The 24565-nt window shown below is 49.5% G+C and overlaps 3 protein-coding genes across 3 annotated transcripts; all 3 read right to left on the bottom strand.

Annotated features, from left to right (window-relative positions):
- Positions 1-99: 99 nt before the first annotated feature.
- On the bottom strand, positions 100-15791 carry LOC115616241. Its single transcript, XM_030505244.1, has 29 exons — positions 15539-15791; positions 14766-14986; positions 14453-14599; positions 13643-13807; positions 13333-13484; positions 12986-13154; positions 12638-12746; positions 11989-12134; positions 11520-11645; positions 10917-11096; positions 10547-10771; positions 10338-10464; positions 9804-10003; positions 8747-8959; positions 8006-8151; positions 7368-7495; positions 6565-6697; positions 6223-6355; positions 5658-5810; positions 5163-5289; positions 4765-4976; positions 4274-4436; positions 3852-3934; positions 3043-3203; positions 2698-2839; positions 2127-2314; positions 1951-2029; positions 1363-1500; positions 100-260 (listed from the first exon to the last, which is right to left on the bottom strand). The coding sequence occupies exons 1-29, from the start codon at positions 15760-15762 to the stop codon at positions 247-249; spliced, it is 4404 nt and encodes a 1467-aa protein (XP_030361104.1). The 5' UTR covers positions 15763-15791; the 3' UTR covers positions 100-246.
- Positions 15792-17860: 2069 nt separating this feature from the next.
- LOC115616240 (signal peptide, CUB and EGF-like domain-containing protein 3) lies at positions 17861-20958 on the bottom strand. Its single transcript, XM_030505243.1, has 6 exons — positions 20923-20958; positions 20267-20387; positions 19651-19868; positions 18885-19136; positions 18591-18782; positions 17861-17868 (listed from the first exon to the last, which is right to left on the bottom strand). Coding segments are annotated over exons 2-6 (672 nt in total). The 5' UTR covers positions 20269-20387; positions 20923-20958.
- A 1401-nt stretch (positions 20959-22359) lies between these two features.
- LOC115616239 lies at positions 22360-24491 on the bottom strand. The gene is made up of 4 exons (XM_030505242.1): positions 24354-24491; positions 23774-23871; positions 22968-23138; positions 22360-22606 (listed from the first exon to the last, which is right to left on the bottom strand). The coding sequence occupies exons 1-4, from the start codon at positions 24489-24491 to the stop codon at positions 22360-22362; spliced, it is 654 nt and encodes a 217-aa protein (XP_030361102.1).
- Between the last annotated feature and the right edge of the window lie 74 nt (positions 24492-24565).

Raw genomic sequence — 24565 nt, 5'->3', positions numbered from 1 at the left:
TGCCTCCAGGCAGGACGTGCTCAGTCCTTGGGGCTGGGGAGGAGACAAACCCTGGGTGAGGGGTTGGAGAGGGCGAGTAAATGACCCACCAGCCATAAGGTCAGTGCACAGGCTTTTAATAGAAGCTTCCACATACAAAACACTACAGTATAAAGACAGAACTAGAGAAGTGGAGCTTTAAGTAGGCAAAACCCCATCAAGTTTCCCTGGGAGCTGTGGGCTCAGGTCCTGGGATGAGGCTGTTCCTCAGATGCTGCATCCTGCAAGGACAAAAGGGAATAAACAGCAGGGAAAACACTACTGGTGTGTGTGGAAAGCAGCAGAGCTGTTCATGCAGTGATTTCATAAAGGCGAATCCCAAATCCACCTACACTCACAGCCCAACCTCCAGGTGTTTAGCAGGCTAGAGCATCAATCCCTGCCATTCCATAATATCCAGGACTTTCCCAGCACCCTGTGTGAAGCTCAGGACACTGGCAGCTCCCCTGATCCCTGCAGTCACCACAGAGGGAAGTGATCAAATCCTCAAATCATAACATCTGCAGAGACTTTCAAGGTGTCTGCCAGCACCCCTTGCTGAGATCAGTGTGAGTATATTGAGGCAATGCAGGGAGGCCAGGTAGAAGTGTGCCTCTAAGCTACACACTCCCATAAACCACCTTCAGCAGTTGCCAAGGACCAGGTTCCTCAAGGAAAGGAGCTGGTGGCTATTTTACTTTGCAGAAGGTGAAGTCCTGTTTCTGTCTCTTCAATCCTCTGGGCAATGCAGCTCTCTATTTCTAGTCACAGAGCTTCATCCCTCTTTGTGGCCCAAAAGCATAGGGCTCAGAAGAGGGCTGAGCTCCCCACGCTGGTTTGGTGGTTGCTGTCTTTATGGAAATTCAAAAGCAGAGTGCAAATTCAGGGGACAGCTCTGCCACTGTAAAGCAGCCTGGTCCAATGGCCAAGGAACTGGCTCCAAGCACTCTGCACTGCCTCGGGCTCTAGCTGTGTAGTGCACACTGCTATAAACCATGAAGAGAACCTGCTGCCTTGGTGGTGAATTGCTCCCTAAGATCCCAGATCTTGGGTGAATTCCACTTTCCCCACATTGTGATGAATGGAAAAGCTCTAAGGAATTAAATTCCTCTGCGTAAGTACCTGCTCATAGACGGAAACTAGTGTACACATGCGAATTAACCAAGCACTTTGGCCTGATCAAAGGTTACTGACCTGGTGCCTTCTCTTTAATGACCTGCAGCTCAACAGCAGACATTTGTGTGTGGCTTTTCCCAAGGATGAGACACAACTTCTCTCCCATTTTGTAATCTTATATCCTATCCACTACAGGGAAACAGTGCAATGCAGACCAAGGTGTGTTACCTGCATTAACAAAGTCTGAAGGTTGCTGCAGGTTCACCAAAGCTTGCTTGATCTCACACAGAGTCTTGGCAAGGGGAGAAGCTGCTATCAGGCTCTCCACCTCCAACTCGGTCAGATAAGCCAACTGGACATCTAAACCTGAAGAAAACAGGGGCACTTCTAAGCCTAAAGGAAGAAGAGGCTCTTCATGGCTGGGGGACTACAACACATGAGGAATGAAACTCAAGGGGGGAAGTGATGCTCAGTACAACTGCTCAGCACCTGCTGACCGATGCCCAGCCGAGCCCCAAGCAGTGATGAGCCCCTCCTGGCCAGCTTCCCCCAGTTTCTATCCTGAGCATGATGTTCCATGGTATGAAATATCCCCTGGGCTAGTTCAGGTCCTGGCTCTGCTACCTCTCAGTTTCTCATGCCCCTCCTCACTGGCAGGGCATGGAACACTGAGATGTTCTTGACTTTGAGTAAGTGTTACTGAGCAACAACTAAACCATCAGTGTGTAACCTAACACACTAAATTCAAAGCACAGCACTAGGAAGAGCATTAACTCTATCACAGCCAAACCCAGGACACTAAGTCATTGCCCTTACCGTGTTCTTCATGTCCAGGGAAGCTGAAAAAAGCATCTTTCCCACTGAAGAGCTCCCACTGCTGAGGCAGCTCATGATCCTGTGTGGTAAAAAGGGGCCCAAGAGTTAAAGAAATGAGCAAGTGGGAAAACTAGCAGAAAGGTGAGAGATGGCCCAACAAGACACCTGCAACTCACCTGCCCTTCCATTCCTTCTGATTTACCTTCACTGGCCAGGCTGTCCAGTGAGGGCACAACTGCCACCACATCCTGCCCTTGGACCTTCTGCTCCATGTCCCGCTTCAGGGGCATGTTCTTATACAGAGCGTTCCCCAGCAGCATCTCCAGAGCTTTCATTAACTCTGTTGCCTCTTGCCATGGAGCACCTAATGAACCCAACAACCACTTTCAATGGACTCCTACAGAACCACAGGAAGAACTGTAATGGTCTCCAGAGCAAAACCAAGAGCAGGAACCTTTGGAAATTCCACACGGTGACTCCAAGCTGCCTCATGCTGTAGCATTTCCAAAAAGAACTCTGTCCTCACCTGTTCCTAAGCTGCGCCTGTCTTCTCACAGAACTCACATGAAGACAGGCTGCCAGCTCTTACAGAACTCCTACAGAACTACAACAACACTGGAAGACACAATCTTGTGGGATGTCTTCTCACGTGTATGAGCCATCCACTGTACACATCGTGTACTGTGCCATCCACTGATGCTCCCTGACACTCTGCTGCTCTCTTGCTCTGCACTGTGGTTTTCTCACCTGCTTGAAAGTCGTGTCCACAGCGTCCATCACATTGTTCAGCACACGCTGCCGCCCTACTGCTGTCTGCAGGTTTATGCTCATGAGCCCTTTGCCTGGCAAAGATTTTCAGGTCTTCAGAGTCCAGTGCTTGCAGCATGTCCTGCTTACAGAGAGCAGCAGTGTTAAACTCTGCAAGTCCCACAGTCCACCCATTCTGCTTCTTGTATAAAACCAGAAATTAGCATTACTATGTTATGGCAAGAGAAGGTGCTGAAAGGAGTAAACTGCCATTTCAGGGGAACCATTTATCTTACAAACGTCACAGTTCCAAGACTCCCTTCCCCCAGTCATTTCCACACTGACCATGAGACTCCGAATCTGCTGGCTGACTCCATTGTAGAACACCAGCACGTCCATCCTGTGCTTGGCCAGCTGAGATGCCAGATGCAAGTTCTGATCTTCCAGCTTATCGTAGAGAGTGCGAACACTGAAATCCTCCAGAACCCTCCGTGTCAAATGCTCTTCTGAAACACAAGGTGGGTGTTTGGTGAGTGGCCACAAGTCTGTATTTCCCACAAGGGGCACTGCCTGTCCATAGGAGGCAACAGCATGGTGCAATGTGAAGAAGGAAAGTGGAAGAGGCAAGAGATGTAAGAGAAGGTCTCATTCCTTAGTGAGGAGGAGGATGACAGAGTGTTACTACCACCTCCTAACTCAGGGTTTCTGCTCCTCTGTTCTCAGCATCACCATCTGCTGGGCTCTGGACTTTGCTGTACCCTGTGAACATCCTGACATTCCCAAGATGAGGTTTATCCCCAGAAGGCAAACAAGGCCCATGAGTCCTGTGCCTTCAGAGAACAGACCAACCAAGAGGACAACCCAAGGAACTGTTTTTAAACATCTTTCTTTTCTTCACTAGTCATTTTTCAGGGCTGGCCACTTGCACTCATAACTCCTAAGAAATAAAACACTAACCCATTCAATGACAGAAGGTTACAGCCCCCATGTGAGGAGATCAAATGAACCTGGAATGGAAGTGTTTGTGGTGTGTGTAAATGTGCACACATGAGTGCATGGCAGCCAAAGTGCCTGTGTGACCTTGGTGAGTAGGTATGAAAGTATCGTACTAGAGAGTTAACAGAAGACAACAGTAAGCTGGTCCAGTACTTTACCTGCATTCTGCACAGCTCCCTTCTCTTCAAAGCCAGCATCTTCTCCAGAAGCACGAGGACCGACTGTCTGATAGAACTGAAGGCTAAAGGGAATGACAGAAGAGGGTGAAGAGTATCTCGTCCTCAGTAAAATCAGATCCTGCACTATCACCAGCCCAGTTCAAGCAGGAGGATAGGTTTCTTGGCTAGATTTTGAAGTCAAAACCAAGACAGACACAACAGATCTAACAGATCTGTTACACACCATACTGGAAGAGAGCTGGAATGCTGCTGGTAATACCAACAAGCTCGCTGTCCAGTTAGAAACTCAGCATACTGTAAAGCTGGCAAGAAGTCCAGCATCAGGGACTGAGAGTAACGCAACAGGACATGCTTTTGTACTATCAGGGTCTCCTGATAGCTCCCATGCAAAGGGCGTTTACCTGTCTTTGAGGAGGATGTACTCTGGTGGGATGTGTGGCTCGCCCAGACTCCTCCATCGTGGCTTCCAGCTCTTCAGGGGGCTGATGATGGGCACAGCGGGCTGGAGCACTACAGCCAGGGTTGCCAGCACCACAATTAGGGAGCCCAGAACAAAGAGGACCACTGAGAAAGCCAAGAGGGATGGCAGGGAGGATGCAAGCCATGCTTTCATTTCTATTGCTTTACTGTCCTCTCACTGATGGACAAGGGACTGGTATGTGCACAGCACTCACACAGAGGCACAGCTTTGAGGAAAGACCTCAACTGTCCTTGCGTTTAGCCTCGAGTGAACTTTTAAATGATGCCTTTAAGTTCAGTTGAGTTTAGCAACTGGCACTGGCACTATCTGCTTTCAAGCCAAGGGAAACAAAGCCCTCATTTGAATTCTTCAAGCAGAGTGGGGGGAGAAGCACAACTGGTCCTTCCCTCTGTCACAATGTTTTGGCTGTACCTGTGATAGTGGCCCAGTTAGGAGCCAAGTTCAGGGCCTGTTGCTTCAGAGCCCCATGTCTGGCCAGCTGGAACAGAGAAGAGGGCTGGAAGGACACATCTCGGGGGTCACAACGAACGTTTGCTTCGTTCACAGTCACGATCAGGAAGCGCTCCTGAATGGTCCTATCCCTGAAAACGTATGTCCCAGACTCCAGGAAAACATGGGCAAACCTGAAAGGGAGAAGTAAGGAAGAAAAGCGAGGGAGGTTGATCAAAGCTTCCTTTAGCCTCCAGCTGTGCTGACAGTTAAATACATGAACACACCAAACTGGCATTTTCACTGCTCACTGATCCCGTGACACACTCCTTCTCAAGTCCTGCCCATAACCCATGTATATTAACCACAGCAGGCATTACCACGAGATGTTGAGGTGAGTCTCCTGGATGAGGTGGTCCAGCCTTCGGAAGGCTCCAAAATCCCAGCTTGGGTTGCTGTTATAGAGATGCTGCTTCTGATAGACAGGGTAATGGCTGGATGCACGATCTGAGAATGGTTCAGCATAGTTGTCAGCAACGGTGACCCGCTTCAGCCAGGACACTTGATACTGGTCTGGCAAACAACTATGGAGCTGCATTTCTTTTATAGGGCCATGCAGTGCCAACTCATTTGAGGTATGCATTACTGCCTGACAACAACTTCTGCTTTCTAACAGAGGACAAATGATTTCTTTATTCTACAGAAATCCAGTAAAAAAGTGAAATAACACCATGTAAGTCACTAGACTAAAGCTCTGGAATCCCCCGAAGGCAAGAGAGACAGGGAGGTGATGGAATGCGCTCATACATGCAGTGCTCCCAAATGTGGAGCCATTGCTCTGGACACAAAGAGCACACAGACCCAACAACACTCACTGTGGGAATTGATGCTGAGCTGGAAAAGGATCGTGTCTCCTGCTTCCAGACATACTACTGGGTTAGGAACGAGGGGCAAGGTGGGGGCATCTGTGGAGGAAGCCGTCTGGACTCGACGACCTTTCTGTAGCAACTGATGTGATGAAAAGTCTCCTGCCACAGGCAAGAGGACAAACCAGAATGAATTCTGCAGAATGAGCAGCTCTTGAAAATGAAGAACTATTTCTTTGTATCTGTGGGCAATTACAGCTCACGAGGTCAAATTCTGCTCTCAGCCACACCACCGTAAATGAGCAGCTGGAGTTAGGAGCCAGCACACACTTGGCAACAGACCTGTCTTTGAGTGGAGTTTCCTTCTAGCTTCTTGGGAGGCCAAAATCATTCTATAACCTGTATTTGACCCGTTCCCAGAGAGCCAATGCAGGTCACCGCTGGTTACTCCCACATGGAACAAGATCTCTCCCTACTTTGTAAATAATTTGGACAATAAATTCCCTCTGCGGCAACTTGAAAGGAAATGAATAGCTTTGTCTGACTGGAACTTTGGTTCACCCTCAAGCCTTACCTGTGAGAAATGCATCCAGAACATCTGTGCTGGAGACAATGAAACCCAGCACTCCACTGGGACTGAACAGAACCAAATGCACCCGTTGGCTTTTCTGCACGTGTTCATCTGGGCCCAGAACATTTGCCACTTCCTGTTAAAAGCAGAGGGAACACTTGGCACTGATTGAAGCCTGGGCTCAGAGCCTGGGTTGTGATCAGTGTTAGTGGTACCAGGCTGCCCTAGAGAGGATTTTCCCCAACCATGCAGAAGCTGCCAGTTCTCAGCAGTGCACCAACCTGGGCAATGAGAGCCTTTCCTCTCTACTCACAGCTTTACACCCTTGTGCAACCTCACACTTACCCACACTTCTCCTCCATTCATCTTGAGCAGCAGCTCTCTATTAATGCCAAATCCCAAGGAGATGCGTGGGGCTCTCAGCAGACACAGTTGGTCACACAGCTCTTCAGCAGAGACATACTGCTTGCAGTGACATCTGTACAGAGGACAAAAGGTCTTGATCACTTGTGATCCCTGAGCAACCAGCATCTTACACTATGTCCATGGAAACCAGGATGGAGCAAGCTCACAGTCCATTTCATCCAGCACTGTCTGCTATTCCGTGCATGTGAAAGGCCGAAATGTAATACCCCACTCTCCGGCAGAGACCAAGATCAGTCCTGTAGCAGAGCATTATGCATAAAGTTCTGCTTTAAGTAAACGCTTGAAAGAAACAGAGCTTAACTTTAATACACCTCATTTCTGTGCAATCCATGTCAGGAGGAGATTTTGCAATACAGAAGTTCATCCAGAAAGAGATTAAAAGTATAATTTGACAAGAACTAGCTTTTAGTTGGCATTAAACTAGTGTTTTAGTTGGCATTAAAGATAGGGGGGGAATGAGGATTGATTTCCTCAACCTGAGGCACATGGAAAAAGGTCAACCTCAGAAAATGTGAGCTCTGCCCACCCTCACCTTGTCACCCAGTGTCATTCTGGTGTCTCTGCCCAGGCATACAAAATCATTGGGTGATGCTGAAAGCACAGGCAGCTCTCCCTGGAGGAGAGGAAGGCAACTTGGGAATAACACCTTCCTCAGAACGCCCTGGTGGGATCAGTAACAGCCACTCAGAACCCATTGTGAAGTGCTTCTGGATGGGACTTACATGCCCAGCTCTGCATTCACCTCTCCCCCGGCAGGCCCGCAGGCAGGGGAGCAGTCGTACCGCTCGGGAAGCACGCAGTGGCGCGTGGCTGCGAGCCGGACCTCTCCAGGAGCACAGAGCTCATCCACCTGCAAGAGCAACACTCGCCAGTGTGGGACACCTGACCAGCTCCCACTGAGGGGCAGCAGCCCTCAAATCCTCTTCCTCCCCCTGCAAACTGCTGACGTTCAAGTAAAGGTAATCCCACAAGGGCTGATAAAGACAACTTGGAAAGCACGGAAGAACGGTCATGGCGTCCCATCCAAATTCCTCAAGCAGAGCTGATGAAGGACTCCATAGGAACAATGTGGAAGCTTTAATTCCTGCATCTGTCTGCGACTGTGCTGCTCCCCATTGCCATAGCATGGAAGAAGTATCCTTTGCCTCCATACCTTATGAATTTGGCAAAGACAAGTGCCATTATCCTACAAGAATGGTCCAAGGGTCTCAAACAAAGCAGCTTAAAGGACTTGTGTCTGCAGCAGCCCAGAGAACTGAACTCGGATTGCATGCACGCACCCTGAGACAGGGCCTGAAGCACCAAATCACCCTCCCTCCTTCATATCACACAACAGCTCTGTTCTGAAGCCAAACTTTACCTGGGGCCGGCAATCCTGATCGCTGTTGCTGTCGGGGTCTGTCTTGCCTCTCTCATCATAGTAAATGTAACCTGCTTGGCAGATGCAGGAGGCATCTGACTGCTGGAAAGCCCGGTTCAGCCCATGGCAGGTACAGCTGGTTGCACCTTAGAGAAGAGCAGCAGCAGTGTGTTGACAAGCACTACAGTCATTTGTACATTAAGCCACTGGGTAGGGTAAGGACTCAGTCAGTCAATGCTGCCAGGCCCCTCTCTTGTGCCTCAACAGCCTCTAATCCACCTGATTTGAAATGTTGGTACAGCACAGTGCACACAGTAAAGCATTTGCCACCTACCTTCCAGTTTTCCAGACTTTTCCCAAGCTGGACATGGTTCAGTGCCCAATTTTGGCACACCTATACTTAACGTAAGCTCCCCAGTGCAGGGCAAAAGTACTCATGGTGAAACTCCAATGTTTTCAAAGCAATAATAGAACAAGAATCAGTAGGGCTGCTCATCTCTTCCTTTGAAGGAGATGAATCCCCTTGGCTAACAGAGTGTAAGAGGGGAAAAAAGCTTTGAAAATGGAATTCTCCTTCTGGGTGGGACAGAGGAAGAGCAGCTGATAGCACCAACAGCATCATGATGATCCCAAGGCTTGTGGTCCACCACGAAACCACAATGTGGGGAATCACGTTTCTGGATGATTTCCTTTATGGTCTCTCAATAGAAGTGAAAGTTTCACTCACACACAGCAACTCACCAGGCTGAGAGGAGGAAGAGCTGCCACAGGGGAAGCAGGCAGCCTGAGCAGGGAGGTGGTTGAAGGTGCCAGCAGGACAGGCCTGGCAATCCTCTATGTGCTTCGCAAAGCTGCTGCTCCCATGGGTCCCCGGGGGACAGGGCAGAGGGGCAGATGCCAGGGGAGGGCAGTAGTGGCCACTGGGACAAGGTTTCTTGTGGTAACTCTCACTGCCTGGAGAAAGGGGGGAGTACCTCAGACACAGACACTGCGGAGGGACCGAAGCAAGTGCTAAGAGATAGGCAGAGGCCGCTTATTCCCGTTATACATATCCACACCTCTCTATCATAGAATCACAGACTGGTTTGGGTTGGAAAGGACCTTAAGATCATGCAGTTCCAACCCCCTGCCGTGGGCAGGGACGCCTCACACTAGACCATGTCACCCAAGGCTCTGTCCAACCTGGCTTTGAACACTGCCAGGGATGGGGCATTTACCATAGGTATGTATATATAAAGTTCATAAACATTCAATTTAATTCACCTATATTTAAATATAAGTCTTCATTTCTTTGTCCTGGCTCTTTCACTGGAGAAATCCAGTGGCAAGAGTGAGCAGACAAGATCTCCTCCATGGGAGCTCAACACACATCAGTGAGCTTCACATAGGATCCCAGCCAACAGGCTTCCCACACTTGTAAAGCTGTTCCTCCCGCATCCTAACCCCACAGGCTGCAAGCAGCAGGGGCTGTCACAGACTTTGAACCCTTAGGCTCACTCCTGTGGTAACATGTTAACTCTGAACCTCTCAGCTAAGCCACAGAATTAGGGAGAACACAGTCCACAAGGGCCTGAGGGGTCATCCCCTGGGAGACAGGACATGGATATCCAAACCACTCTTGACTCACTTCTCTTAATACATAACAACCTACCACAGTAAACGCTCCACAAACTGGTGTGACAGCCCACACCAGGGGTTTATAACTGCAAAGGACTAGAGTTTTGCCCACATAGAACTTAAAACTAGCAGTTTAAGCTGCTATTTCTTGCCTTCCTCCTCCTGTGGAAGCTCCTTTTACCTTGTGGGCAGATAAAGCCTGCAGGGCAGGGCTGACAGGGTGCCATGATGAGGGGGTCACTCCGGTAGGTGCCTGCATCACAGATCCTGCAGAACTTCTCAGATGAATCCCTTGGACCAGGCAAGCTGAGGGCCATGTACCCTCCTTCACAGGGCAGCGGATGGGCACTGCCTGGGGGGCAGTAGTAGGGAAACACACACCTGGAAAGCAAAACAAGGAGGGACGGGGGAAGGAAGTGTCTGGAAGTGTTTAGATTTCTGGATTCCACGACCAGTGCTAACTGAGGGCAAAACTAAAAGTGGTTTTCATCTGGTTCCAGGCTCAAGCTAACAAGTAGAACTCATAAATCACCCTACTCGGCCTTAGCAGCCACCAAATCCATGACTTATCTATTCCAGAGACACCTTTGCTTCTGCACAGTCCACAAAGTCCATGGCTGTAGCATTAACTCAGGGTTTATCGCAGGCACATTTCACAATACTCAGAGTCTTTAGAAACTTAAAGCTGGCTGCACCAAACACACCAGGTACTCACAGCTGCTCAGGGCTATTGTATGTTGATGATCCTTCAGGACAGTAATACCCAGCAGGGCACATGGAAGGCACGGCTGTGTGAGCACCACAGTACAGGCCAGGCCTGCAAGGCTTTGGATTTACTGAACCTGGTGGAAAAAAGGGGAAACAGTGATTGATTCCAGCCAGAAATAGCTGGAAATGAAGAAAACAGGAGCATGGTCATATCACCTGCTGGGCACTCATAGCCAGGTTTACAAGGTATTCCCTGGGTGTTAGGCAGCCCTGTTTGTGCTGGATCCGGGCAGTAGTATCCAGGTGAGCAGGGATCACACTCTTCCAACGATTTTGCACCAGGCTGGATCCTGGAAGTGCCAGCTGGACAAAGGAAAGCATCCCCTTTACCTGGGCACCAGTATCCAGGGGGGCAAGGATAATCCTCAAACCTGGTCAGACCTGTTAGGAGGAGAATGGAATGAAGAAAGGGAGGCTGAATGGCCATGAGGGGGTTTAGAGAAGGGCTCTGAGTGCTATTTCATCTCAGGGAATTCTGTAACCAACTCTAGAGGTAGGAAAGGGCTGGTTTTCTCCTGGCACTCACCTGATAATGGGCAGTGATAGCCAGGAGGACATGGTTGGCAATCTGTCAGGCTCTGAGCTCCTGGGAGCTTGCGGTAGGTTTGTGGAGGGCATTTCTGAGGTGCCAGGAGACTGCTGTGCTCACTGCCATTGCCTCCAAAGCAATAGTGTCCTGATGGGCATGGATAGGCCTCTGAATCCCCTAACAAGCAGGAAGCAGGGCTTTAAGGAGTCATCTTTGCATTGCCATTGGAACACTTCTGTCCTTCCTGGGTCCTTCCTAAACTCCTGCACAGATGTGTACAACCCACCTTCACAATCCAAGCCCCTCTTCTGACACAGAGAGATATTTGGAGCCTGGTTGTGGTTTCAGGCTCTTGTACATTCCCAGTGTCTGCTGGAACAGCACATTGCATTAAGTGTTCAGTGTCTTCTTTCTCTGCAGAAACTAGAACTCATCACTAGAGAGTGTGCCTACCGCAAGGACTGTCCCCAGTGCAGTACCTGGTCTCCTAGGCTTTCTCCTAGACCAGCTTTCCAAAGTCCTCACCAGACTCAAGGATACAAACTCTCCTTAAAAACAATGGCCATTCCCTCCCCTCGCTGTTCATGTCCAAGTTCCTACCTGCTTTGCACCAGTGGCCTGGTGGACAGGGGAGGCAGTCTTCTCTCTTCACAGCTCCTGGAACATCTCTAATAGTATTGGCAGGACATGGTGTCGGTACCTCAGATCCCTCCAGGCAGTAGAAACCTACAGATACAGATGAGAAGGAGATGAAAGTAAGATCTGAAAGCCCTCCAATAGCAAAATGGCTCAGCAAGAGCCTCCTGTTGTAGGATGAACATCTACACAGCTGTGGGGATGCTGCTGTGCATTTAGAGAGCCAAAACAACAGCACTAGCAGTCTAGGACCATAAATTCAAGGTGGCCTTTAGGTCAGGCACACCTCTTTGTTCAAAATGTGTAAAACCAGAAGAAACCAATGAGCAATGACAACTTCAACGAAGGGATCACAATATATTCTGCAAGATAACAGATGCTCTCCAGCAAGCCGCTGTTCTACACTTTAAATACTACTGAGATCCTCACTTACCTGCCGGACACAGCCCTGCACACTCCTGACCCCAGTGGCACCCAGTCAGCAAGTGCCAGGAGAAGCTGTGGCCCTGGGGAGTGGATTGGGAGCTCCCAGCAAGGCAGAAGTATCCAGCAGCACATTTCCCCTGCAGCCACCCATGCCTGGAGCAGAGAGAACAGTGAAGAGTTTTTGTAGGGCCTACTGCTAATGATTTGGTGCAAGAACAGATGCAACGAACTTGGCAACAAAAAAGACCTTCTTATACTGATGTGAGAGAGAAAACAGACCCATTTTTCCACTTATAGAACCATGCAGATGCCTTGAACCAGGCACTTCTCAGTTCAGGTTCCATGAACATGGGCAAATTGCTTTAGATGCAATTGTGGCTGACTGGGCTGGAATTCCTGGATTACTTTCATGCTTTCACAAATGCTACCTACTCTCTCTTTCAGATGTATCAGACTGCTTTGAGATGCCCCCCAAAATTCAAAGATCCAACACCTCTGTAACCAAAAGCTGTGTCTAATCTTCTGTTTCTTTTCTTTGAATGAGAGAGATGTGGTAGAGAGCTGGGCGGAACTTGGCATCAACTTATCTGCACAAAACAAGATGCCAAACGACTTAAAATAGAGAGAAAAGATGTCAGATTGAAATGGATCCTAACCTGCAGTAGTGACCAGGTAAGCAAGGCAGGCACTCCTTCTCACTCCATAGGCCAGTCATATTTGCAGGAGTGAAGGTGCCTTCAGGACATGTGAGAGGAACCCGTGTGCCTGAAAGGGAGCCCACAGAGACAGTAAGACCACAGGCAGCCTGTTGTGGTCTGACAAGACTCTAGAACAAACCAGCTGACTCCCAGGAAGCAAGATGACAACTACACCACATTTGCTCATTGCCACTTCCCATCACCTGGCCTACAGGACGACACACATTAGGTTTGTACAACTCTTGGGTCCCAGTGAAGTCACAACATTGAGACCCTTGTATAACTGGTGTGCAAGTTCCAGTGTACCTGCAGGACAGTAGGAATGTGGGGGGCAGCGCTTGGGGTCTCCTGCCACCAGCTCCTGGCAGTAGAATCCTCTCTGGCATGGAATGCAGGCTGCAGAGCCCCGGGCTGGCTGGTACTCCCCAGCAGGGCACGGTGTTGGGTGGGCTGCCCCTGAGCTGCAGAAGTGACCCTGGCAATGACAGAGGAAAAAGAGGATTGCATGGAGGTAGGATCTGTGTGAAGGGTGATCCCAGAACTGCCAAAGCAGCATTCTGTGGGGATGTAATCAACAATTCCATGACCTTTCACCACTGTGGGAAATGAAACGTCTTGCCCACAGCTGAGACCCACCTCTCACTAAGCAGTACCTTAGGGCAGAGGAACGCTGTGGGGCTGACGGAGCTGAAGTTCTCTGGGCAGTAAAACCCCTCAGCACAAGGTCCTGTTGGAGAACTCAACCCAACACCAGCACAGAAAGAACCAGGATAGCATGGCACACAGCTCTCTGGGGAGGCACCACCTAAGGAGCAAACCAAAAGTCAAGGCCATCAGGGAGATGAAAGTACACCCAGTGCTGCCATAGCATCGTCAGCACTTCTTTGAACTGATGACACATTGCCACCATCAGGCCTGGCTGTGTGGACCACAGGAGAACCCTGTGGGTGAAGCCACACTCACCCGTGGCATTGTTCAGGGTTCCAGCTGGGCAGGCAACTGGGAAATGAGTGCCCTCTGGACAATAGTGCCCAAGTGGGCAAGGCCCACTGAGTGGGAATGCAGGTGTCTCACGTGGAATGGCATCAGTGGCTCCTCCTTCGCAGTAATAGCCAGCTGAACAAAGACCTGCCATGGGAGGACAGAGAGGGTGGCAATCACCAGCCCATGACACGGTGGTCAGGGAGGAAGCACCTTCTCAACTCAAACCCCCACAAGAACTTGTTTTATCACTACTGATATCCTGGGCCACTCACTTTTGGTTTGCCTTCCCTCCTTCCCATCCATCTTGCGCCTCTATCACTTCTCTTCCTGACCTGCACTGACCTCATCTGGCATTTGCTTATTTTCCTCACTTCTCTAACTGGTTCCGCATATTTTGTTTCGTGTGGGAAGAGCTGTGACTCTCCTTTTCAAGCCTCCAACCTCTGCTTTTTGGCCCAGTGACACCTACTCTGTGCTTAAATGGGAAGGGAAGGATTTTGGAGGACAGAAAAGAGCAATAAAAGGGTTAAAAACATAGAATGAGAAAGTGGAAAAAACTAAGGGGGACAAGGAAAGTAATGCAGTAATGCGAAAGCAACATCCAAAACAAATGCTCAGCTCAACGAACGAAACACAAATGACTGATAGGCACAGACAGAGGGCAGTGGGGTACCCTCCAATAGCCTTCACTACCTCTGTTTGCTGAGACATGTTTTCTACTTCCCCACATCCTTCAGCCCTGACTCTCCAACCCCTCTATGGCAAGTGTCTGCTATGAACCAAACTCACCATCGGGTTCCCAGTTGGCATCTCCTCTGCAGTACCTCCCCACTGGGCACAGCTTGCAGGCGCTGGGGGCCAATGCCCCCTCCAAGGTGTTCAGTGTCCCCTCGGGGCATGGCAGGGGGACAGCAGTCTGAACTGGACAGTAGTAACCTGTACATCAAGAGAGGGGAGTCAGACGCTGCTCAAAAGAGAAAGGAGAAAAGGTGGACACATTGAGCTTGCTCTAAGGGCAAATACCCCATCCCCTAGAGTGAACCAGAGCCAGGAGCTGTGCAGGCATACCTCTTCCCAGTTGCTGCACACACATGTTGCTCACCTCTGGGGCAGCTCAGTGGCTTGACAGTGGCTGCACTGCTGCAGGCCATACCAGCAGGGCAAGGCAGGCAGGCACTTGCCCCAGGCACGGGGCTGAATGTGCCAGGCTCACAGGGCAGCTCTAGCCCAGTGCCTGCAGGACAGTAGAAGCCACTGGGACATCTGTATCCATGAATCCCATCAGAAGGCCAGGGAGCAGAGTTTCCTTCCAGGCAAACATACCTGTAGAGAGAGAATTCAGACTTAAAACAATGAGCTCACAGCCCTGTTCTGAAGCAATAGATGAGGGGGGCACTAATCAAGAACCAAGGATCACCACAGTAGAATCATGGAATGGTTTGGGTTGGAAGGGACCTTCAAAGCTCATCCAGTTCCAACCCCCTGCCACGGGCAGGGACACCTTCCACTAGAGCAGGTTGCTCCAAGCCCTGTCCAACCTGGCATTGAACAGTACCAGGGATGGGGCAGCCACAGCTTCCATACACTAAGCCTAGGGTGAAAACAGTGAAAAAGCCATGTACAAGGCTGGAACAGAATGCCAGGCAGACAGAAATGGAAAAGAATGGCTCTGAAACATCTGAGATCACCAAGTAGCGCTATGTAGCTGACCTGAAGGACTAAGAACAGTCTTTGTGGTTTAATTACTTGAGTACAAGTATCTGCACACAAGGCATTCGCAAGAGATATTCAGGCCTAGTGTCTCCTCATTTGCCTGGCTGTCTACTAGAACCTTTAGGTGTATTTTGCCCCTGGGAAGTGAGTGTCTGCCCATACCCTGCGTTACACGGCGAGGTCTGGGCTGGATCAGACAGTCCTGCCTCGCTGCAGTAGTGTCCAGCCGGGCAGGGCTGGCACTGCCCCTCTGCCTCCAGCCCCACCATGCTGGAGAGGGAGCCAGGAGGACAGGGCACGGGATACTCTGTACCACTGGGGCAGAAGTGCCCTACAGGACAGATGTCATTCCCAGGCAGCCCAAGGCTGGAAGATTCCACCTGCATCAATAAAACACAGAGGAGAGACGTGTTACTGAAAGATTTAGCACCATGTGCTACAGAGACAGGTTCTGGAAAGGGCACAGAGGAGCAGAGTCATAGAATCCCAGACTGGTTTGTGTTGGAAGGGACCTTAAAGCTCACCCAGTTCCAACCCCCTGCCACGGGCAGGGACACCTTCCACTAGAGCAGGTTGCTCCAAGCCCCTGTGTCCAACCTGGCCTTGAACACTGCCAGGGATGGGGCAGCCACAGCTTCTCTGGGCACCCTGTGCCAGCGCCTCAGCACCCTCACAGGGAAGAGCTTCTGCCTTAGATCTAACTTGAACTTCCCCTGTTTCAGTTTGAACCCATCACCCCTTGTCCTACCGCTACAGTCCCTGATGCAGAGTCCCTTTCCAGCATCCTTGTAGCCCCCTTCAGACACTGGAAGCTGCTCTGAGGTCTCCAGCAGCTTTTCTTCTCCAGGCTGGACAGCCCCAATGTTCTCAGCCTGTCTTCATACGGGAGGTACTCCAGCCCCTGCTCATCCTCGTGGCTTCCTCTGGACTTGCTCCAGCAGTTCCATGTCCTTCTGATGTTGAGGTCCTACAAGCCTGCTGCTACTGAAACTAAACAAAGACCACAGCTGGCATAAAAAGGGCACTGACTGCTGACATGTGGCTATTGTATCCCTGTGCCATCTCTTGGAGGAGGTGTTAGACAGGACACTCCAGTGCAAGCTACACATGAGTCTGAGCAGAATTTATTTGTAGGCAGCAACATACTCCAGCAGACATTAAGAGCAGCAGCAGCATGTCACTACATCTGAGGAGCTCTCAAGGGCAGCAGTAAAAGGCATAAGCAACCCCATACAGAGCAGTAATGCTTGGAAAATGTTGCACCAGAAGCTACAGGTTGTGACAGGGCTCCTTGTCACTGGGTTTACTGTGCTGCTGCCTGGCACTCACTCACCCTGTGTTTGAATGGGGCTGGGCTGATGGCTCCCTTAGCGCAATGATAACCTGAATAGCAAAATCCAGATGGCTGTGACAGGCCTGGTGCTGAGCAGTACATGCCTGCAAGGAGCAGAAAAGCAATCTCAGTGTGAGGACCTACACAGAAGATCAGCGGAGGAGTCAATAACATGAAGGGAGAAGTCATGTTTTCCTCATCCGTCCCATGTATGCCCCTGGGTTTCTTGTGCCAAGTCCTTGCTCACCTGCTGGGCAGGGGTCACAGTCAGACACGCTGGTGGCACCACTCCTGGGACCAAAGGTGCCCTTTGGGCACGGGTGCTCCGTACTGGAGTTGGTACCTGGCAGGCAGAAGTACCCAGCAGGACACACCTCAGCAGTATGTGCTCCAGAACCTAGGACACAAGAACAGCACCTTGCTCAGGGGATATTACAGGAGGTGACAGGAGCTGCCTATGGTTTTAGGGGCATAATGCCATCTAGGGAGCCATGCAGCCCCATTCCGTGTGGTTTATTTTGTTACATGCGTGAGCTGCCACACAGCGAGAGCTTCATTACTTGTATTTTCCTGGCAATGAAGCTTCTTTCCCCAAATAGGAGAAAGATTTGGCTTCAGCCTACTTGTCCACCTAACAACCCCCTGGTCTTTGAAATGGATTTTGCCTTCCATTCTTGGCAGAAACTGCTGCCCCGGCGTGTCCAGTCCGATCCGCATCGACTGAGTAGAACCTTAACAGAAGAAAGGCAGCACTCAAAATCCCTTTTATTGTCTGTGTCACTAAGACTAACAGGAAGACTCAGCCCTTAGTGACATGGAATCCCTTTTACCACAATACACGGCCCCTCTTCACACTCCTCACAGGAGAGTCCTGCTGGGCAGAGGTCACAAAAGTCCCTCCTCTCCTGTGACCGGTATGGCCCATTCTCACAGGGTATAGGAAAGGCAGATCCCACGGGGCAGTAAAAGCCTCGTGGACAGTGATGGGGGTAATTGAAGTCTGGGCAGGGGGGCAGCTGTACCCTGCAGGACATGGTCCTTCAGAACTGGTTTTGCGCAGCCCTGCAACAACAAAAGCAAAGCCTTTCCTTTTCCTTTGCCGGATCAAAGACAGTGGAAACCCTTAGCTCCTGAAATCACCATCTCCTTCATCATACACCTGTAACACATGTCAGAAAGCGCCTATTCTCTGAAGTTCAGCCTCAGACAAAGGACATCTTATTGTACAGGAAAGTAAGTTCTGAATTATCTGCCTGGTTTAACACAGGCTTCCAATTCAATGCTCAGCTGTGACTCTGACACTCTTAGTTGTGGTTCCGGCTCTGCCACAAGCTTTGTGTTAGTTCAGTCAAGTAATTTCCTCCCTGTTGCTTCAGTTCCTCACCTGAGAAAGTCAAAGCCTCTTTGTCTCACAGAAGGTGATGGGTGAATCTGTTGCTGTCAGTGTGACCACAAACACTTCAGTGCTGGGGGGGAGCACATGAACATTTTGTACAGACAGATGGTGAGAACGTCTGAGCAGCTGCAGAGACCCTGGCTGTTAGCCAGCTCCAAGTGCCTGTTTGCTGAGCTATTTTATTTTCCTGAGGCCAAAGACATAATAGACATCTAGAAGAGGTGCTGAGCCAAGGGAGATAGGTGTAATAACAAGCAAGAAGTGCTATGGGTGACCTGAGACTGCTACTGAGATCCCAACAGGAGTTTTAGAAGACAAATGATTTGAGGCATTTATACTTAGTGTACATCCTGCAGAAACTGCTGCTAACCAAAGATGGTGTGTGGCACTGAGTTTCTTCTCCTGTACCTGCTAAGCACGAGCTTGTAAGAAATGAAGCTGTAGTGGGTGTCTACCTTGGCTCACAGTGACCAGCAGAGACTCACCGCTGCAGAAGTACCCAGCTGGGCAGGGCTGACAGTCTGTCAACTGCCATTTCCCACTGTCAGGGTTGAAGCTGCCAGGGCTGCAAGGGACTGGGGATTCAGAGCCTTCAGGACAGTAGAAGCCAGAGGGGCAGTGCTCATGATCTGGCTGCGTGGCTCCACGGTGACAGAAATACCCAGCGTAACATGTTCCTGCAAGGAAGAAAAGCTTTGGCATTAGATTTAAGCAACCAGAGAACATCAAGAAATCCAAACTGGGGGACAAGAAAGATGTCAGGCGCATGCAGTACACACCAGAAACACTGGCCAGGCCTTCTCCTTGGCAGAACCTCCCCCCAGGGCAAGGCAGACAGGCATTACCATAAACCATCCCAGCCTGAGGTAGAAAGGTGCCAGCGGGACACGGCTCTGGCTTGCTGCTGCCTGGTGGGCAGTAATGTCCTGCTGGGCAAAGGCTGCCTGCCTCATCATGGACAGGATTGGGGACACGGGCCTCTGAAGTGCAGTAATACCCAGGTGAACAAGGACCACTTGGGGAGGAGAGTCCTAAAGACAAGAAGCACAAAACATAAGCTAGTGGCATGCCATAAATCACAGCTTCTAGGCTAAACAACCCAGCCAAGCCTTGTCAGCACAATGATCGCAGAGTCTGCTGGCCCCCTAAAAGCTCAACCCAGAGTCTCCATATTCACTTACCAGGTAGCTAAAGCCCTAAAGAGCTTTCTAGATCACCTTTGCAGATGGGGCTGCTTGGTCTATCCACTAAAAGGCAACCAAAAACTAATGAGTCCTAGAGCCCAAGCTGCTTGGTTTGTGGTTTCATCGTCTTTGCTAAACCAGACACACCTTAATCTGTCTCTTTGATTAAATTTACAAAAGACTGTAAGAATCTTGGACATGATCACAAAGAATCTCTACTGAAGGGGTCCCAGAAATCACTGCAAATGCTACTTCAAAATCACATAAACTACATACAGAACAGCACCCACTGGAGAAACTTTTTGGCTCTGCTCCACACAAACCAGTCTAGGATTCTATTTAATCCATACGCAATTCCTACCTGCACTGGCACAAAACATGCCTCCAGGACAAGGCTTGCATTCCCTGGGATTTTCCAGCCCAGTTTGGTTGCTGTAGGTGCCCTCTGGGCACGGGTACTGATTGGCAGCTTTTGTTCCTGGCAGGCAGTAGTATCCTGCTGCGCATTCTACTGCTTTGACCACACCATGTGAGAAGTTCTCCTGGAGATCACCTGGATGGGCTTCTAGGGCACAGAACCTACCCAAAAAAGCCCAAGTCTTGCCTCAGGCCACGCTCTTCCCTCTGTTCTGCCAGAGGCCAAGAAACTTCTGCACAACAGTGACAGTCTAAGACTCCACAATAAAAGGAAAGTCAATTACTTGGAAGGAAGCAAATGGAGAAATAGGATGCAACCTGTCAGGAGCATTTTGTCCATCCCAGCAGACAGAGCTCCCAGGATGGGTTTTCTATGGTCCACAGATTGTGGTACAGAAAAATGACACAATAAAGGGAAAGGTGATAAGAAAACAGAAAGAAGAAAACCAGCCTTGTGTATCAAAGGATACAACACACAGTGCTGCCTAAGGCAGAGGGAAATGCACATGCTAATTCCTAAGGAAAACATCAAGAGGAAGGAGAGAATCCACTTCACTTACATTCCGGCTGGGCATGTTTCACACTGGCTTTTCCCAGCCTGATCCTGGTATTTTCCAGAGGGACAGGGTATGGGCTCTGGGCTGCCAGTGGGGCAGTAGTGACCCACAGGACACAAATAGTCTAGGAGCAAAGAAAGAAACTTCTAATGTCACTGCTCTGCTTATGTGCCGAACAGCTATATAGTGCCATGAGAGGAAGCATCACCACACACCTAGAACTGGAAGATTTAGTATGATATAAAAGCTTTATAAAGCCTCTCTGCATTCCACATGGTTCAATAACTTCATTTTCAGAGCCCCATGGATGTTTTTAATCCATCAGGATTTGAGTTACATTTATCCTTATATCACTATTATGAAAGGGAGAATAGACAATTGCTTATACATTTTCTTGCTCTCTTTCTAACAAAGGTGAAAATATCCCATGGATTAAGCTCCTCTTGGGATATTGTTTCCAGCTTTGTTTTTGCCTTGGTAAGATCCCCTAGGATTTCCTAGTGTATATACACACAATTTACACATCACTTAACCTGTGTTGCAAACATGTTTTAATCTAAATAATTACTCATTTCTAAACGTAACTTGAAAGCGTAACTAAGGTCAGATTTTAAGCACTGCAACTCCTGTAGGTAAAGAATGACCCAAAGATTTCCTACCTGAATGCTGGGCTGACACAGAGCCCTCTGGGCAAAACCATCCTTCTTTACACAAGCCCTCTGGGGAGCTCTGGCCATGCTGAGAACAGAACCACCCTGGGGAGCAGGCCTGGCAATCCTGTGCTGACCGGCCGCCACCATGAGCCAAAAAGGAGCCTGGAAATAAAAAGCCATCAAAAGCACATCCTCATGTCCTCTTAGACCCTGCTGGAAGGGGCTAAGGAGAGAAGCAGGAGCTGCTCACACAGTAACTCTCTAACTACACCAGCCCCAGCAACCTCTTGCAGAAGATGCCAAAAGGATGCTGGCAAGGAAGGAAATCAAAGGGAGTACAGTCCCTAGGACTCCCTTTGGAGAGGAGATGATAGGTTGGTCCTGAATGCTGGCTGAGGTGAATTCCTCTTTATTTCTGGTCTGGACGGAGCAGTGCAACCACTTGTTTAATGTAAAAAGAGAGAAACAAACATTCCACAGTCTTTCTCATTCAACTTAATCATTTATCTCATGAATGGTGATGTTAAAGGACAGCTCTGGATGTGCAGGGAAGGTGGCAGTGGTGTGCTGGGCTGTGTGACCTCTCCTTCAGCAGCATGTAGGCCACAGGCTGAGGCTCCTGGGGCAGTTTTGCAACTACTCTCTGAACGCACATTTAGGACTGATGTTCCCAGTACAACAGCACTGGATTAGAGGTTGAGCTTTGTGCTGATAGCAGCTGTCCCTTGGGGAAATAAAGTGACAAGGGGCTGCAGGACAATGGCACAGCCTCAGGCTCAGCAGTGCGCTGGGAAGAGAAATGATTGCATGCAGCAGCTGCCATCAAACCTACCTGGAGGACATGGAGATGGAGAAGAACTCCCTGCAGGACAGAAGTGGCCTCGAGGACAAATGTTCCCTCCTGCTCCATCCATGGGGTTTGGGAGCGTGGAGCCCCCTGTGCAGTAGAAGCCAGCCTCACAGGGACCTGATGGAGCCGAGAGCTCTGCCGTTGCACAGTATGAACCTGATGCAGGGGGCAGAAGCAAGGCTGTCATGTAAGAGAGCTCAGAACCAGCCCCAGCACAAGACTGGGATTGCCTACTGACCTTGGCAAAAGGGAAAACAGCACACATGGGCAAAACCCCCAACCAACCTGTGCAGGAAGCAGAAAGACTTCTCCTACCTGGAGTGCAGGGAAGAGGAAGAAAGGACCCAGCAGGACAAAAGGTTCCTGCTTGGCACAAGCCAACAGATCCAGAAGCTGGAGCTGCCATGCCTGCTAATGGAAAAGACACAGACTGAGTCGAAATGGAAGAATTGAGAGGACTTACACAGCTCAGGAAAACAGAACTAGAGCACTGAATGAAGGAAAGGAAACAGGAAAGTTACCCACCCTGGACTGGTTCGACCCTCTAGGTGACTCTGTAATGCCCCCTTCTCAATAATAACAGCCATCATGCTTTACCATTCCCCTTTGTACCAGAGTGATTTCCAGGAAACACTGGTTTGCTTGATGTGGATCCAGATGGACAAAACCATCCAGGCATGCACAGTCCATCTGGTCTTGCTAGGCCTGGCTTGGAACAGACCCTTCCAGGAGGACACAGCTGGCACGTGGAAGCATCCCACATATTTAAAGCTTCGCTGTAGGTTCCAGGGGGACAGGGATACTGTGTGGCAAATTCTGTATTCCTGGGGCAATAGTGACCTACAAAAGGAGAGGTTTCATAAAGGTTAACACATGCTGAAGAATTCCCAACCCAGACACAAAGCATTCTCTTCATCTGAGAGGGACTGATCCCAAGCTTCTCATTTTTAATGAGAAGATCTCAAAGCGTATGATAAAGGTCAAAGCTGATGCTCCATTTACCATTTTCCTCATTTAGACAGGAGCTGAATCCCAAAGAGCTGAAGTGCTTTAACCAAAGACATTGATCTGTCCATCTGCTGCATCATGCAACCCAGTCCAAGGACAAATCCACTCCAAACAGCTGTAGGAGCATCTGCTAATTCCAGATTATCCAATCTCAAACTGTCCCAGAATGAGTGGGTGGAACGATCAGACCCACCTGCAGGGCAGTCTGTGTAGTTTGTGGAAGCAGACGTGCAGTAAAAGCCTTCTGGGCACTCCAAACACTGTGCCATGCTCCAGGATGGGCTGTAACTCCCTGCAGGGCACGGCTGGGCTCTGCTGCTCCCCACCACACAGTAATGTCCCGGTGGACATGGTCCTCCACTTACTGTTGTCTTGCAAGAAAAACACCCCAGTTACAAGCCTACCAACTCAGGGGTGGCCTTGCAAAGTGACTTGGGTCAGATTCTTATGCTGAAGAGAACTAGACATGTCGTATGAAATCCTGTGCTCATCCCTCGGGCTGCACATGTATCCTTTTCCAAAGGAAGGGGTCAGAATTGTGCCCATAACAAATCTTGCTGGGATGGCCATTTGGAAGATGGCAGCACCCTTTCATCATTCATAGTCTGCAGAGAGCTGGGGCATAAACCCAGTGTCTTGTTATCACCTTTAAAGATTCTCATTGTATTTTGCCTAGGAGGAGGGCTGACAGATGCAGTGTTCTCATCAAACTCATGCATTCCTAACCTTTGGAATTTTAATCTGATACAGCATTCCACTCTGCTTTGCAGCATCAGCATATAAACACAGAGTTCTTTATGGTCAGATTTTAGATGTAAAAGCTGAAAGAAGGCCAAGTGCCCCTTTCCCTATCAAGAAACCAGATGCACGGATGTACCCAATACACAACGTAATGTAGTTAAGGGACAGTTCAATCAAGGGCAGAAGAACTAAGGTGACCTTATGGTCTTCAGTTCCACAGGTACATTATACACTATTCATGATACAAGCACAGCTTACCCTGGGAGGCTTAGGGGAAATGGTTCCTCCACTGCAGTAGAACCCAGCCTCACATAATCCAGTTGGAGAAACAAGTCCAGTCCCATCACAGAAATACCCTGAAATGAAGAGGGAAGACAAAAAGACCATAATGATACTGGTCACACAAGACAGACAAACAGCAAGTATGTAATGAGGAAATAATCATCACTGAAGCATCATGTTTGATGGCACCAACATCTGTTCTGCTGGAGATGCTGTCACTGAGAATAGCTGCAAGTACAGAGCTTACAAATGCCTGAACAAACAGCACTCCTTGTATCATCTACAACGGGTTGGAACTGGATGATCTTCAGGTCCTTTCCAGCCCAAACCATTCTATAATTCTATGACTTTCTGATCTCCAAGTACACAAAGCACCTAGAGAAAAGGTGGAAAGGGAAGCAGTGCAGATTCAGTCTCTCTATGCTCTACCTTACATCTCTCTCCAAGAAAGCAGTTGTTCATGGTTGCCTGCTCTGGAACCACAAAGTGTCTCAGGAGCCCTAGAAATGCTGGTGCTTGGCTAGAATCTCATTCATCCTTTCTTTTGATATTGTACCTGCATCACATAGGAGACAGTCCTTGATCCCAGTATTCGCAGTTGAGTTGCTGTAATAACCAGGACGACACGGCTGCGGAAAGGCAGAGCCCATAGGACAGTAACTCCCCTTTGGGCATGTGTTCCCCAGAAGACCATCTGTAGGTGTTGGACTAGAAACACCTCCTGTGCAGTAGAACCCAGCTAGACAGGGTCCTGTAACATGGGACTGC

Source organism: Strigops habroptila, chromosome 17 (genome assembly GCF_004027225.2).
Source record: "Strigops habroptila isolate Jane chromosome 17, bStrHab1.2.pri, whole genome shotgun sequence".
NCBI classification, from domain to species: Eukaryota; Metazoa; Chordata; class Aves; order Psittaciformes; family Psittacidae; genus Strigops; species Strigops habroptila.
This window is presented reverse-complemented; position numbering and strand designations above follow the sequence as displayed.